Source organism: Carassius carassius, chromosome 42, assembly GCF_963082965.1.
Source record: "Carassius carassius chromosome 42, fCarCar2.1, whole genome shotgun sequence".
Taxonomy (NCBI): domain Eukaryota; kingdom Metazoa; phylum Chordata; class Actinopteri; order Cypriniformes; family Cyprinidae; genus Carassius; species Carassius carassius.
The window spans coordinates 1712988-1730225 of NC_081796.1; the positions used below are offsets into that span (position 1 = coordinate 1712988).

Genomic DNA, 17238 nt, shown 5'->3' on the forward strand with positions numbered 1-17238 from the left:
TTATTAATTTATTTTCGTCACACAGAATAACCTACTGATGCTGGCTCTCTTGGCGTTTGAGGTGACCATTTACCGTCACCAGGATTTCTACCGGATGAAAAACAACCTCACTCCTCCGGTCACAAGAACCATCTTTCACAACATCACACGCCAACATCTGGACGACGGCATCCTCAACTGTGCCAAATATTTCATCAACTACTTCTTTTACAAATTTGGTCTTGAGGTAATAGCAGCTTTATATCTGTTAATGAATACATACAGTACACTTCAATTCACAAGTCTGAGTTTCGTTAATGATATTTTTATTAAAGAAGCCTCTTCTGCTCACCAAGGCTGCATTTACTTGATCAAAAATATAGTAAAAATTATTAAATATTATTACAATGTAAAACAGCTGTTTTCTATGTTAATATTTGTTAAATTGTAATTTATTTCTGTGATGCGCAGCTGAATTTTCAGCATCATTACTCCAGTCTTCAGTGTCACGTGATCTTCAGAAATCATTGTAGTATGCTGATTTGAAGCATTGGCAAAACGTCTCCATGTTACATATGTAACCATGGTTCCCAGAGGGGAACGAGATGCTGCGTCAAGAAACACTTTGAGAACGCCCCTGCGTGACCGCGTTCTGAAGTACGTGAAAACAGCCCAGTGGAGCAGCGGGACGTCACGAGCGGGGTGACGTGAGCAACCAGGAAGTATAAAAGTGCATCTGGCAAATGCGCAAGTTAGCTTCGATAAAGTAGCGCCTGCAGGGATGCAGGGAGTATGGCACAGAGATGCAGTGTTTCGTTCCCTCGGGGAACCATGGTTACATGCGTAACCTGGAGCCGTTCCCCTGCAGGAACCTGAGCTGCTTCAAGAAACGCTTTGGGAAAGAGAATATCCACTGCGCCATATGAGCAAGTTCCTGCCTGTGTATGTATTTCTTGAGCACATCTACTTGGCTTTGCTACTCTCTCCAGAACTCGATAGTCTCGACAGGATGTCTGCCCCCTGATTGAGATACCCAGGAATATACACTGCTCTTAGTGAGAGTAACTTCCCCTTAGGTCTGGAAGGAAGTGTGTCAGAGCTTGAAACACGGCCAGCATCTCCAGGCAGTTTATGTGCCACGTGAGATGATGGCCTTCCTACAGACCCTGGGCAGAGTTGCCACTCATGACCGCCCCCCAACCCGTGAGAGAGGCATCTGTCATTAGCGTTACACAACGACAAAGAGCCCCTAACATCAGGCCTTGAGCTAGGAACCAACGTTTCTTCCACATGTCCAAGGCACGTAAGCATCGCCAAGTGTCCTTGATCATGTGAAGCGGATTTCCCTTTCGGGGAAAATCGCTTGGTTCTGAGCCACCACTGCAAGTGTCTCATGTACAGCAGGCCAAAAGGTATCACGTTGGATGCTGCTGCAATCAGACCCAACAGCTTTTTAAACTAATTGACAGTGAGTGACTGGCCTTCTCTTACTCTCTTGACTGTTGTGAGGATTTACTCGATACGAGCAGGAGACAAACGTGCCTGCATCGTGGTTGAATCCCACACCACCCCTAAAGTGGTTCTCTGTAGTGGAGAAAGCACACTTATCTTGATCTTTAGTCTTAAACCCAGCTCTCTCATATGGGCAAGGATGACATCTCACTGCCGAGCCACCATCTGCTCCAATTGAGCTAGTATTAACCAATTAAACATCGATATAATTGAGTATGCGGATGCCCTTGAGTCACAGAGGAGCCAGAGCAGCATCCACACATTTTGTGAAAGTGCGGGGTGAGAGTGATAGGCCAAAATGAAGAACTAGATATTGGTATGCTTCGCCCCCGATTGCTTCCAGTGTTGAGAAAGGATGGAAACATGGAAATAAGTGTCTTTGAGATCTATCGTAACAAACAGGGTGGTGTTGGCGCAGTGGATAAGACACATGCCGTTGGTGTGAGAGACCCGGGTTCAAATCTACTGTGAGACACCAATGTGTCCCTGAGCAAGACACTTAACCCCTAGTTGCTCCAGAGGCGTGCGACCTCTGAAATATATAGCAATTGTAAGTCGCTTTGGATAAAAGCATCAGCTAAATGAATAAATGTAAATGTAAACCAGTGCTCAGACTGGATTTGAGATACTATTTGCCTGATAGTGAGCATCTTGGACCGAAGCCGTTTGATAGTGAAGTTCAGAAGATGGAGATCTAAGATCAGACGCAACCCTCTATCCTTCTTTGGAACGATGAAGTTACGACTGTAAAACCCAGACGCTCTCGAGAGAGAGAGAGAGAGAGGCGGAAGAAGAACCCAAGTGAGAGCGTCGCCCCAACCCCCGATCTTTCTGTGGAGGGGTGCGGGTTTCAACACTCTGCTTTTGAGACTGGTAGTATGAGAAGCTTGATGGGCCTGGGAGCAATGAGGGAGGAAACGCTGGAATGCCACCGATTGCTTCGCCGCCTCCTGAAACATATCAACGACTGCATAACTGCGTCGCCGAAAGGCCAGAGGGCGAGAGCGGGGCATCTACGTGGAAGAATCTGTCTGAAGTGCAAGATGAGGACAGATTCTTCGACGTAGATGCCCCGCTCTCGCCCTACCAACCATAGGTGCCTTTCCGTGGCCACCGTAGTTGCCATAGAACGGCCAATAGCTCTGGCTGTTTCTTTGGTGGCCCGGAGAGACGAATCTGTGGCCCAACGCAGTTTGGCTACCACGTCGGATTCCTCCTCCCCCTTGTCATCCAGGTCCCTTAGCAGCTCAGCCTGGTATGCTTGCAACATCGCCATGGTGTGCAAACATGCGCCAGCCTGACCTGCTGCCGTATAAGCTTTCCCAACCAGACTCAATGTCAGTCTAATGATCCTGGAGGGAAGCTTCGGGGCCTTCAGGGATGATGCTACGGATGGGGAGAGATAGCTTGCAAGCGTCTGCTCCACCACCGGCATCGCCCCATATCCTCTTATAATTCAGCCCCACGATGTTGGAATAGTTTGCGACTGTGGGGCTGTAAATACGGGATGAGTACGGTTTCTCCCACGATCTTGACACCTCAGCATGGAGATTGGGGAAAACGGAAGGCCCCGTCGTGAAGGCTGTGATATGGATCCTCAGAAAATGCTCATCTAATTTACTCTTTGGACGAGAATCCTGATTCTTAGCTGGCCAATCGATATTTAATTTGGCTACAGCACGAGTCACAATCTCCATGAGCTCCTCATAGGCGAGGGACTGTGGTGACGAGTCCACAGTCTCCTCTGTCTCAACACTCATAATATCCACCTCCTCAGAAGAGGATAAACGGAGTGCTTGGCTCTCTCTCGCTGGGGAAGAAACCACAGCATGGGCTTCCGATCCTTGAAAGGGAGCCATGGATCTAGTGGGTGAGGACCGAGAAAAGGACGAGTCCATCTCAGATCCCTCCACTAAATCCACATGACAACAGTCTATGGTGTGCCTCGGCAACAACGGGACCACTGCCAGTGGGATCGTGAGCCTGGCTGCTCTCATCGAACACAGCCAAGCGAGAGTAGAGCACACACAATGAGAGCAGCTTGCAGTCATTACAATCAGCCCCCTCGAGCTCCACTCCTAAACAAACAACAATGATTTCTTTACTGATTTAGGCATGAATGAATGCTTGTGACTGACAGACAACAGTAAATAGGACTGACACATACACAGAGCGCTACTGAAAAGCAGAAGCTAACTTGCGCGTCTGCCGGATGTGCTTTTATACTTCCTGGTTGCTCACATCACCCTACTCGTGAAGTCCCGCTGCTCTATTGGGCTGTTTTACATGTCCTTCAGAACGTGGTCCCGCAGGGGCATCCCAAAGCGTTTCTCGATGCAGCTCAAGTTCCTGAAGGGGAATCAAGTTCTCTCTTTTGATTTTGGTTTTGTACAGACAATGATTTACTCTCTGTCTGTGAGGCGGATTATCATCTGAAGCTCAGATTGCTAACACACTGTTGAGATATATAAACCACAATAGAGTGTGAAGGTAATGGATCAGGGTTACGTGATGGTATTGATTTTTTATTTGTGTATAGTGATGGTATCAAACGCACCCATTATTGTCCTAATTGGAAACCTGTGGCTGAATGTTGCTCCTCCAGACCTGTTTTCTGTTAGCGGTGAATGTGATTGGCCAGCGGATGGATTTCTATGCCATGCTGCACGCGTTCGGTCTGATAGCGGTGATGTATCAGCGGAGGAGAAAAGACATTGCCTGCGTCTGGTCCAAGTATTGCTGCTTCCTGGCCTGCATGTTAGCCTTCCAGTACCTGATGTGCATCGGCATCCCGCCTGCGGCCTGTACAGGTGAGTCACACAGGTGTCTGCTTAAAGAGACAGTTCACAAATGAATGAAAATGTGCTCATTCTCAGGTCATCCTAGATGAGTTTGTTTCTTCATCAGGTTTGTAGAAATGTAGCATTGCATCAGTGTCTCATCAGTTGATGCTCTGCAGTGAATGGGTGCCATCAGAATGAGTGTCCAAACAGCTGATAAAAACATCACAATAATCCACAACACTCCAGTCCATCAGTTAAAATCTGGAGAAGACAAAAGATGAAACACATCCAGCATTAAGAGGGTTTAAACTCAAATACATAGTCTATAATCCATAATAACACTTCCTCCAGTGAAAAAGTGTTCTGGTCTGAATCAGGAGAGAAATCTGCACAGATCCAGCAGCGTTTAAACAGATCTAAACAAATATGTGGCTGGATTTTGATGTGAGAGACAACAGGAGATGCACTTTTTCACTGGAGGAAGAGTTATTATGGATTATAGACTCATATTTGAGTTAAAAACATCTTAATGCTGGATTTATTTCAGCGTTTGTCTTCTCCAGATGTTAACTGATGGACTGGAGTGCTGTGGATTATTGTGATGTATTTATCACCTGTTTGGACTCTCGTTCTGACGGCACCCATTCACTGCAGAGCATTTATTGATGAGACACTGATGCAGTGCTACATTTCTACAAATCTGAAACTCATCTACATCTGGGATGACCTGAGGGTGAGTAGATTTTCAGGTCATTTCAAATTTCTGGATGAAGTATTCCTTTAAGAAAACAGCTATTTCACTCTTAGTTGTCTTCAAGACAACCCTTGACTGTTTTTTTTCAGAATTTCATTAATATCTCTCCTCTGGTTCAGACTATCCGTGGAGACGGCCGTCTTCCAACATGGACTCAAACGTCATCAAGTGGCTTTACTTCCCCGACTTCCACACCAAACCCAACTCCCTCTTCCTCCTCTGTGAGTAATGTTGAATCTGTGTTAACGCTCCCCAGCTCTGCTTTAACGCTCTCTCATCACGTTGCCTGATCTTTTGTCTCTCTCTCTGCAGATGACTTCATGTTGCTGCTGTGTGCGTCGATTCAGGGCCGTGTGTTTGAGGAGGAGAGCGTGACGGCCGTGCAGCTGTTGGCGGGTGATAATGTGGAGATCTGTCGAGACCTGGACGCTGCCAGCTTCAGCCAGCACAACCCTGTGCCCGACTTTATCCACTGCAGGTAAACATCTCACACAAACAGCAGAAGAACTAGAAGAAATCGATTTCCATATATATTTAGTATAAGTGATGCACCATAGTGAGAATTCTGGGCCAAAACTGAAACGAAAATTCAAGATGCACTTGGTTGAAAACCAAAATCAAAAATGACCTTTTTTAACTTAAAGTAGTTTTCTTGTATATCTGTATTAATATTATTATTTTTTATAATATAATTATTATAAATTATTAAATAAATGACTGAATTTATTAAATTACTATTTAATTTTATTTGTATTAAGTTTTAATTGATAATAAAGTCTCGACTGAAAGTGAGAAATCAGTGTTGTTAATCCAGCACGTGTGTCCACTGTTTATCTGTTTATCCACATTGTGTCACAAAATAAACACTTAATCAGTCACTGTTTCTCTCTATGATTTTAGGTCTCTAAAACAAATTTTCCAGTAGCCAAAATTTCAGCGCATCACCCTTTAGCATATTTATATTCCATTCTTATATCTACCCATTCATGTCACCCTTTGTTCATTTGAAATACTTCTTTTGAAGGTCCATTTCAAAACAGAAACAGCATTAATGATACGTATTCCTTTTGTTTTCCTCTCAGCATCACATAGACCAGCGGTTATTTCACCACTGCCAGTTTCTGTTAATAACAAATGTTTGAAACCAAGCAGCAGAATTACAGAATTATAAACATGGGAGAAAACATCTTAAAAAAGGGTTGATGCAGACTAACAGTTCAAAGAAAAACACTGTTATACTCTGATTGCTCTCTCTGTCATCCAGTATGAGGCAGAAAACGCTTCAGTCGTGATTACATTGCTAATGTTTCAAGCCTGCAATCTTAGTTTGTGGTCTCGGGATCATCTGAGCTTCCTCTGCTTATTAAGGTAGAGAAAAACGAGATGATGAAAAGTGATTCTAGATCATTTATCTTTGAGCGAGTCATCCATCAGCTGTATAAAAACCACTGTGATTCTCCAGCTTCAGCCAGTCCAAACAATTAGAAACGATGATGGTGATGAAGGAATTTGGAGATTTTAATGACGCCTGTCTGATGCTCTGATCATATTTTAGACTTCTGCAGTCAGTTTTTCCACTTCTTTGTCATTATACAGATTCCAGTAAGTCTAAGTAACCTGCTAATGTGTTACAGGTTCATTCTGAGGAAACGCTGCCTTTAGACGCAGAAAGATTTGGGATTGGAGGTTATTAGCAAAAATGGCTCATAACTGTCTTTCCTAGCAAATATCATCATATCACCGCATTCTTGAACTTTATGAAAAAGACAATATTTTCCTCTGATAACAGTCTGACTAGACCAAAATTTGTAAAATGAGTAAATATACAGTATGTGAATAATAATAATGATCCATATATATATATACTACCATATAGAAGTTTGGGATCAGTAAGATTTTTTGAAAGTCATCTCTTCTGCTCACCACGGCTGCATTTATTTGATCAAAAATACAGTAAAATTGTGAGTATTATTCCAGTGTAAAATATCTGTTTTCTATCTGAATCCGTGTTAAAGTGTAATGTATTTCTGTGATGCCCCGCTGTATTTTCAGCGTCATTCCTCCAGTCTTCAGTGTCACATGATCTTCAGAAATCAGAATAATATGATGATTTACTGCTCAAGAAACATTTCTGATTATTATCAATGTTGAACACAGTTGTGCTGCTCAATATTTCTGTGGAAACTGTGATATATTTTATTTTTCAGGATTCACAGATGAACAGAAAATTCAAAAGAACAGCATTTATTCCAAATTTTAAGATTTTGTCGCATAATAAAGGCCTTTAATTGCACTTTTCATCAATGTAATGCATCCTCGATCAACAAAAGTATACATTTATTTCATAAATACAAACTTTTTACTGTCTCCGCTCTTCATTGTCTGTGTCCTCCCTGCAGGTCGTATCTGGATATGCTGAAGGTGATCATGTTCAGCTACATGTTCTGGTTCGTCCTCACCATCATCTTCATCACGGGCACCACACGCATCAGCATCTTCTGTATGGGATACCTGGTCGCCTGCTTCTACTTTTTGATCTTTGGGGGCGAGCTGTTACTGAAGCCAATCAAAAGCATCCTTCATTACTGGGACTTCCTCATAGCATACAACGTCTTCGTAATCACCATGAAAAACATTCTCTCAGTGAGTATCTCATAAATCCACTTTAATCCATAACTCAATGCTAACTCAGTCATAGTTCACTTCATTCAAAGCTGTTGTAAATGAGCTTGAGCGATGTCTCGAACAGCCAGGGGCCGACATAAATCATAATTCTGTTCATAGCGCTCTGCATTTTTGTGGGTCTGAATTCAGAGGGTGTGAAAACGTGAATAATTACACACAGCACATGCACACCCGAGGAAATATCTCACTTCTATGCTCTTCAGAGAGGGTCATCCAGTATGTGAGGTTGTGATTGTGTCTTTATTCTCTCGGCTCTCAGATTGCGGCGTGTGGATATATTAAAGCGCTGGTGGCCAATCACTGCTGGCTGATCCAGTTATTCAGTCTGGCCTGCACTATTCAAGGATATTCAAAGCGTAAGTTATGCCTTTATTTTCTTTTTCATGTTGAAAACTATTAGATGTGTTTCATTAACTATCATCTAACGTAAAACTAACCTAGAAGGGGAAGTAAGTAGTCTTAAAAGTGAAAAAAAATCATCAGTTTTCTGTATTCTCCTGTTAAATAGGTTCAGATCAAACGATCAAAATCGCAATTAATTGTGGGAATTAAAAATTAAAACAGTTTTAAAGGAATAGTTCATCCGAAAATGAAAATCAGCTGAAAATATCCTCACCCTCAGGTCATACCAGATATACTTGAGTTTGTTTCTTCGTCACTTCTGGAGAAATGTAGCATTGCATCAGTGTCTCAACGATGGATGCTCTGCAATGAATGGGTGCCGTCAGAATTAGAGTCTCTAATCCATAATAACACTTCCTCCAGTGAAAAAGTGCATCTCCTGTTGTCTCTCAAATCAAAATCCAGCCACATATTTGTTTAGCACCCATTCACTTCAGAGCATCCATTGATGAGACGCTGATGCAATGACACATTTCTACAAATATGATTTTTTTTTTGTATGAACTGTCCACTGAGACTCAATGAATAAAGTATATTTTGTTAGTTTTTTGTATGTTCAGACTGCATATCTACAGAAAATGATGCACCACTCAGATTGAGAAAACCATTTGTATAAAAATCCACTTATAAAATTGGAAAATAAATGACTGAAAAGCTTTATAAGCATCAATAGTTAACTAATTTTAATGACCAAAATTGTAATATTCTAGTGTCCAGCAGAGCTTGATTAGATTGTGATGATTCTCTCGCAGCGGAGCAGAACGCAAATAAACAGTGTGAGCTGCCGAGTGACGAGGCCGGGATCATCTGGGACAGCATCTGCTTCGCCTTTCTGCTGCTGCAGAGGAGGGTCTTCATGAGCTACTACTTCCTGCACGTCGTAGCTGACATCCGTTCCTCTCAGGTCCTCGCCTCCAGGTACACACACATGCCCTCAGCTACTGCTGTTCGCTTTCATTCGCTTCTCATGTTTGCCTGCGTGTAATCATCGAACCAGTGTTGCTTTAGTACCTTTGATTTACTATTATAGTTTTTAATTTAATTTTATTTTATTTTATTTTATTTTATTTTATTTTATTTTATTTTATTTTATTTTATTTTATTTTATTTTATTTTATTTTATTTTATTTTATTTTTTAATTGTATTTTTTAATTTTATTTAATTTTATATCTTTTTATAGTTTTTTATGTCTTAATATTTTTATTAATTTAATTTTTGTTAAACAAAATTACAATAAGAAATGTGGTAGCTAAAATAAAACTTTTTTTTTTTTTTTACTTTCGATTTGGTTATATTTGGTTATTATGTAATTTGTTATTTTTAACTTAACTTCTAAAGAATATCTTCTTAATTGTCACACAGTAAAAGACACCATGACAGCTTTTATGAAACAAATGAAATGATAAATAAATGTATGAAGATAAAAAAGCACTACAAAGAGTCTATGACTCTGCTTCATTTGAAGCTGTTTCATATTTCAAAATGTAATACTTTGTATGATGAGAGCACTCCAGACGTATTCAGACTGTGGTTTCTTTGTTTTGTGTCTCTGTTTCTCTTTGTCTGTCTGTCAGAGGAGCGGAGTTGTTTCAGGCGACCATTGTGAAGGTGGTTAAAGCCAGAATAGAAGAAGAGAAGAAGTCCATGGATCTGCTGAAGAGACAGTGAGTTCAGTGTGGGACTCACAATGCTTCATTGTTCGTTGCCAACTGCTGCATTCCCTTTTCACGCAGTCCTATGAAATCATGCGCTGATTGATGCATGAACACACACAAATGGAACAAATAGATTGCTGCTTATTGATTTACTCTGTCACAGTGTTTCCTATCATTTATCCTGCACATTTAGCACCTGAGAGCCGCTGTTTAACCAGTGTTTTCCAGAAGAGCGGTAGAGTTGTAACAGTGTGTTAGTAGGTCACATCTGCAGGATATCTCAGGCTTGCCAAGACCGAGGCTGTTTCTGTGCCTCCTGCACACCCACACAAGCCCCGACATAAAGACTCTTGATCTTCAATTAGACTCTAATTGTGTTAAAGAGAACAGCTAAATTAGGTCAGCTCAAGCAGACAGGCTGAGGAATCAAAATAACAACTTCTCCGCTTTCCTCCGTCTGTTTCTCTAAGGATGGACCGCATCAAAAGCCGACAGCAGAAGTTTAAGAGAGGTAAAGAGAGGATGCTGTCTCTGGTGCAGGAAAGTGGGGAGAGTCACTCACTAGTCAAGGAGGAAGAGGACGACGATGAAGGTATATTTACATAAGAGCATTTACAACTTAAAAATAGCATGTTTTCCCACCTCAGGCCCAAAGTACCACAAATTATTATTTTTCTTTTTTTTTTAACAAATGTATACTTTTATTCAGCAAGGACACATTAAATTGATCAAATGTGTCAGTAAAGACATTTATAATGTCATAAAAGATTTATATTTTAAATAAATGCTGTTCTTCTGAACTTTCTGTTCATCTGTGAATCCTGAAAAATAAAATGTGTCACAGTTTCCACAGAAATATTGAGCAGCACAACTGTGTTCAACACTGATAATAATCAGAAATGTTTCTCGAGCAGTAAATCATCATATTATTCTGATTTCTGAAGATCATGAGACACTGAAGACTGGAGGAATGATGCTGAAAATACAGCGGAGCATCACAGAAATACATTACACTTTAACACAGATTCACACAGAAAACAGATGATTTACATTACAATAATATTTCACAGTTTTTACTGCATTTTTGATCAAATAAATGCAGCCTCGACAAAGAGAAAAGTCTTCTTCCAAAAACATTCACAAATTTTACTAATTCAGTATCCAGTTAATTATAATGTTAGTAAGTCACTGGGACACAAATGTTTCCTGGGAATAATCCAGACATTAATAACTTAATTCATATAAATTAAAAAATACAAATAAAAATGGAGTGTTGTCCTACACACGTTTGACTGTATTTTTGTCGAAACACACACTTTAGTCCAACATCAGTGTCAGTGAACTGAAGGTTCAGAAATTCCACAAGTGCCTGCGTTTAACTGCGGTGTTAAATGCATTGCAATCAAACCTAAAACACATGAAACGCGCATACCAGAGCTCTGAGTTAATGTGCGCTCTTTGAAATGGTTTTCATGTTTTTAGGAGTGTTGTGTGAGCGTGTGATGGGTTCACAGAACAATTTCTCCACATTACAGGAGAGAACAGCAAGGAGAAGAAGAAAGACAGAAGGAAGCAGTGGTGGAAGCCTTGGGTTGACCATGCATCCAGTTAGTGTCTCCTGCTCATTATTTAATTTTCTGTAATAAAATAATTTTTATTCATTTCACAAGATCCCAATGTTGATCTAATTATTGCAGCTCAAATTCACATCTGAAAGGGGAAAGAGGAGATCTCTTTAATGTCTCAACTTTTAATACAATCTCACATATGTCTCCCCATAGATTGAGCTCAGATTTGCTAAAATACAAACTTGTGATTATAAGAAATTTCAATGTGAACTCAAATATTTCATTTTTTCTGCTTAACATTTCAATTAAATTAAATATGACTGTGCAGTAACATATTACTCTGTGTATTAATGATAATAATATCAAATAATAATATAAATAAAATACAAATAAATATATTTATTTTATTAAAATAACGAACAAAATGTTTACAGAAATATATATATGTTAATAGTTTTTAATGTCAAGAAAACTTTGTGGGTATGCATATTGTGCTGACTTCAATAGAAAAGTGATTTGTTGTCTCTTTTAGTGGTCCGAAGTGGCAATTATTACTTATTCGAGACAGATAGTGAGGAAGAGGAGGAAGACGAGGACAAAAACGATCAGGAACCTCCCAAAAGATCAGCATTCCAGGTAAATATTCTAGAAACGTAAGTGCTTTTCTGCATGCGCACCCACTTTTAAGTCGTATAACTGTGCTGAAATGTGTTGTTCCCACACAAAACCGTGTTTAACCTAAATGGCTCTGTGTTACGAAAATGTTTCAGTGTTTTCTTCTTTTGTTCCGTCAGCACTTAACAATGTTTCGTTATTTACCAGACCACTAACTGCTCGCTTCCTGCGTGGAAGAGCAGTAATAGCACTAGCGCAGACCCTGACTAACCCCATGCCTGCTCTGTCATTTCTTGTAGAGAGCTATCCGAAAATTTGCCTCTGCTTTGCTGGCTTTACCAAAGTCTGTCATTAAACTGCCCAAAACTGTTCTGCAGTATGTAATCAGGGCAGCCAAGGTACTTCACAATGCCTGATATATCTCCTCTCTTCCCGTATGCTGTAGTATGTGTCAGCTCTGTCCTATATGAGCATCGATGGCTATGGTGCTCCACTGCATTTTCCTGCTCTTCAGTTGCACAATATACATGTATTTATGGCTCTAACTTGTAAACGGAGAGCTAATAGAGCCGAAATGGCTGATTATTACAGTTGCACGTCAATCATCTGGCTGCTGAGTAAACAGAGCGGATACGGTGCATTGCATGCCAAGGAAATGCAGTGTATTATGCTGCCGATTGCAGGAGCATTCAGGGCTGGGTGATATATTAAAAACTCATGAAGTAATGTTGCTGGAAATATAAAATTAGTTTCCAAAAGTTGTTATTAGACGGGTTTTACCTACTTAGTATGAAAGTATGAACGTTTTAATAGCTAGAAAAAAATTTAGTTAGAATTGGTAAGTTTGATTTATTTCTAAAACTTTCTAAAGTACAGTCACTAATTGGTTATTAATACATATTAATAATTTTATTCTAAACTCTGGTTTACAGTTCCTTTGTTATATTGGATCATGTAAATGAAAATGATTCAATTAAAAAAAATTGTCTGAGAAACATGCCTTGATTGGATGGATGGATGGATGGATGGATGGATGGATGGATGGATGGATGGATGGATGGATGGATGGATGGATGGATAGATAGATAGATAGATAGATAGATAGATAGATGATAGATAGATAGATAGATAGATAGATAGATAGATAGATAGATAGATAGATAGATAGATAGATAGATAGATAGATAGATAGATAGATAGATAGAGACATACAGACATATAATCTGATAAGAATGAAGTATCATCAAACGGGTGAAAATATAAATAAGATATAATATTCTTAGCTTTATCATCCAGCCCTTGATGCATGTGAGTTGCAGACATTTTTCTGGGAGGTTTTTCTGGGGTTTGGTTGTGCCAGTTAAACAAAGGCTGTGTTTTTCTCCTTTGTGAACAGTGTAATCATTCTTTCTTTGGACGAGACCTGACACCACAATCAGAATTTCTGTCCTTTGGAGCAAAACATCCCCTAAAGCTGGTTTCCTGTCTTGTGTATTGTGTTGGTATCTTTGATTGACAGGAATTTTCCTAAAACACCCTGTTTTATCGGCTCTGCTAAAGGACCAGTACAGAGTGCAAGTTTATACCCTGCATGTGTATAAGACTCTTTGTTTTTCACTAGAGAGGCACTTAAATTGGGCTCAAAGACTGATTCAAACCATACCACTATAGTTAGACATAGCATATAAACACCCAACCCAAAAGCAGCTCACTATCCTTACTTGGTTCCTTCATTGTCCATATCTTTGTCTAATACGATCCTCTGCTTCTCAGTTTGTGTATCATGCCTGGATAACTGACTCGAAAACTGCCATGAAAGAGCAAAGTAAGGAAAGACGGCGATTCTGGCAAAGGTACACGGAGGGCAGAACAAGCAAGAAGAACCAAAAGGAAGGTAGGATTATACATCTGGACAGAACCAATCATATTCTTCCTCAGCACTCATGAGGATGGATGGATGGATGGATGGATAGACAGATAGATAGATAGTTCCTTTGTTATATTGGATTTTGTAAATTAAAATGATTCAAATAAAAAACAAATTGTGTGGGGAAACACTCCTTGATGACAGAGATGGACGACAGATAGATAGATAGACGGACATGGACAGATAGATGGAAGACAGACAGACGGAAGGATACAGACAGATAGATGGACAGAAAAATAGAAGGACAGACATGGACAGATAGATGGAGTGACAGATAGACGGACGGACAGACAAATAGGTGGAGTGACAGATAGTCAGACAGTAGGGCAGATGGTTGGTGGACAGATAGATGGAAAGACACAAACATATAGATGGACAGACATGGACAAATAGACGAATGGACAGATAGATAGATTGACGGACAGATAGATAGACAGATGGACATGGACAGATAGATGGATGGACAGACAGATAGACAGATGGACACTAACAGATAGATAGACAGACTGACACAGACAAATAGATAGGCAGATGAACATGGGCAGATAGATAGACAGAGGTACACAGATAGATAGATGGACAGACAAACGGACACAAAACAGATAGATAGACAGATGGACACGGACAGATAGATAGACTAACAGACACAGACAGATAGATAGACAGACGGACACGGACAGATAGATAGACAGACAGACATGGACTGATAGATAGACAGATGAACACGGACAGATAGACAGATGGACATGGACAGATAGACAGATGGACATGGACAGATAGACAGATGGACACGAACAGATAGATAGACAGACGAAGACAAACAAATAGATAGATAGATGAACATGGACTGATAGATGGACAGATGAACACGGACAGATAGATGGATGGACATGGACAGATAGACAGATGGACACAAACAGATAGATAGACAGACGGAGATGGACAGATAAATAGACAGACCGAGATGGACAGATAGATAGACAGACGGAGACGGACAGATAGATAGATAGATAGATAGATAGATAGATAGATAGATAGATAGATAGATAGATAGATAGATAGATAGATAGATAGATAGATAGATAGATAGATAGATAGTTCCTTTGTTATATTGGATTTTGTAAATTAAAATGATTCAAATAAAAAACAAATTGTGTGGGGAAACACTCCTTGATGACAGAGATGGACGACAGATAGATAGATAGACGGACATGGACAGATAGATGGAAGACAGACAGACGGAAGGATACAGACAGATAGATGGACAGAAAAATAGAAGGACAGACATGGACAGATAGATGGAGTGACAGATAGACGGACGGACAGACAAATAGGTGGAGTGACAGATAGTCAGACAGTAGGGCAGATGGTTGGTGGACAGATAGATGGAAAGACACAAACATATAGATGGACAGACATGGACAAATAGACGAATGGACAGATAGATAGATGGACGGACAGATAGATAGACAGATGGACATGGACAGATAGATGGATGGACAGACAGATAGACAGATGGACACTAACAGATAGATAGACAGACTGACACAGACAAATAGATAGGCAGATGAACATGGGCAGATAGATAGACAGAGGTACACAGATAGATAGATGGACAGACAAACGGACACAAAACAGATAGATAGACAGATGGACACAGACAGATAGAAGGATGGACAGATAGATAGACTAACAGACACAGACAGATAGATAGACAGACGGACACGGACAGATAGATAGACTAACAGACACAGACAGCTAGATAGACAGACGGACATGGACAGATAGATAGACAGACAGACATGGACTGATAGATAGACAGATGAACACGGACAGATAGACAGATGGACATGGACAGATAGACAGATGGACACGAACAGATAGATAGACAGACGAAGACAAACAAATAGATAGATAGATGAACATGGACTAATAGATGGACAGATGAACACGGACAGATAGATGGATGGACATGGACAGATAGACAGATGGACACGAACAGATAGATAGACAGACGGAGATGGACAGATAGATAGACAGACCGAGATGGACAGATAGATAGACAGACGGAGACGGACAGATAGATAGATAGATGGACATGGACAGATAGATAGACAGACGGACATGAACAGATAGATAGATAGACGGAGACTGACAGATAGATTGACATGGACAGATAGACACGGACAGATAGACAGATGGACACAGACAGATAGATGGACAATCAGATAGATGGACAGATAGATAGACAGACAATCATGAACAGATAGACAGACAGATAGATTGACAGATGGACACAGACAGATAGATAGACAGATGAACACAGACAGATAGATAGACAGACAGAGACGGACAGATAGATAGACAGATGGACACAGACAGATAGATAGACAAACGGACACGGACAGATAGATAGGTTGACAGATAGATAGACAGACAGAGATGGATAGATAGACAGAGGGACACAGACAGATAGATAGATGGACACGGACAGATAGATGGGCAAACATATAGATAGACATACAGACACGGACAGATAGATAGTTAGACAGACGAACACAGACAGATAGATGGACAAACATAAAGATAGACAGACAGACATGGACAGATAGATAGACAGATGGACACAGACAGATAGATAGACAGATAGAAATGGACAGATAGATAGAGAGATAGACAGATGGACAGATGGATACGGACAGATAGATTGACGGACACAGACAGATAGATAGATGGACACAGACAGTTAAATAGACAAACGAACACAGACAGATAGATGGACAAACAGATAGATAGACAGACGGAGATGGAAAGATAGATAGACAGACTGAGACGGACAGATAGATAGACGGACAGACATGGACATATAGATAGACAGACACGGACAGATAGATAGACACATGGACACGGACAGATAGATAGACAGATAGACATGGACAGATAGATAAAGAGATTGACAGATGGACAGATGGATATGGACAGATAGATAGATGGACACAGACAATTAAATAGACAGACGAACATGGACAGATTGATGGACAAACAGATAGATAGAAAGACGGAGATGGAAAGATAGATAGACAGATGGACATGGACAGATAGATAGACAGATTGACACGGACAGATATATAGACAGATGGACATGGACAGATAGATGACAGACGGAGATGGAAAGATAGATAGACAGACTGAGACGGACAGATAGATAAACAGAGGGACACAGACAGATAGATAAACAGAGGGACACAGACAGATAGATAGAAAGACGGAGATGGAAAGATAGATAGACAGATGGACACGGACAGATAGATAGACAGATTGACACGGACAGATATATAGACAGATGGACATGGACAG

General features: G+C 40.4%; 1 protein-coding gene and 1 long non-coding RNA gene across 5 annotated transcripts in view; one reads left to right on the forward strand and one right to left on the reverse strand.

Annotated features, from left to right (window-relative positions):
- LOC132124049 (uncharacterized) overlaps positions 1-4773 on the reverse strand; it is a 62056-nt gene extending 57283 nt beyond the window's left edge. Inside the window, exon 1 of the long non-coding RNA XR_009426706.1 lies at positions 4593-4773. This is a non-coding gene — a long non-coding RNA (uncharacterized LOC132124049). The remainder of the gene's footprint in view (positions 1-4592) is intronic.
- LOC132124045 (piezo-type mechanosensitive ion channel component 2) overlaps positions 1-17238 on the forward strand; it is a 141585-nt gene that overhangs the window by 97406 nt on the left and 26941 nt on the right. For 2 of the 4 annotated variants that reach the window (XM_059534798.1, XM_059534799.1), the window contains exons 22-34: positions 26-226; positions 4097-4301; positions 5148-5249; positions 5341-5506; positions 7428-7671; positions 7973-8069; positions 8868-9033; positions 9691-9780; positions 10242-10363; positions 11307-11378; positions 11872-11975; positions 12254-12352; positions 13728-13848. In XM_059534798.1, coding sequence (XP_059390781.1) covers positions 26-226; positions 4097-4301; positions 5148-5249; positions 5341-5506; positions 7428-7671; positions 7973-8069; positions 8868-9033; positions 9691-9780; positions 10242-10363; positions 11307-11378; positions 11872-11975; positions 12254-12352; positions 13728-13848 — 1789 coding nt within the window. The remainder of the gene's footprint in view (positions 1-25; positions 227-4096; positions 4302-5147; positions 5250-5340; positions 5507-7427; positions 7672-7972; positions 8070-8867; positions 9034-9690; positions 9781-10241; positions 10364-11306; positions 11379-11871; positions 11976-12253; positions 12353-13727; positions 13849-17238) is intronic. The other 2 variants (XM_059534800.1, XM_059534801.1) reach the window with 1 other exon arrangement.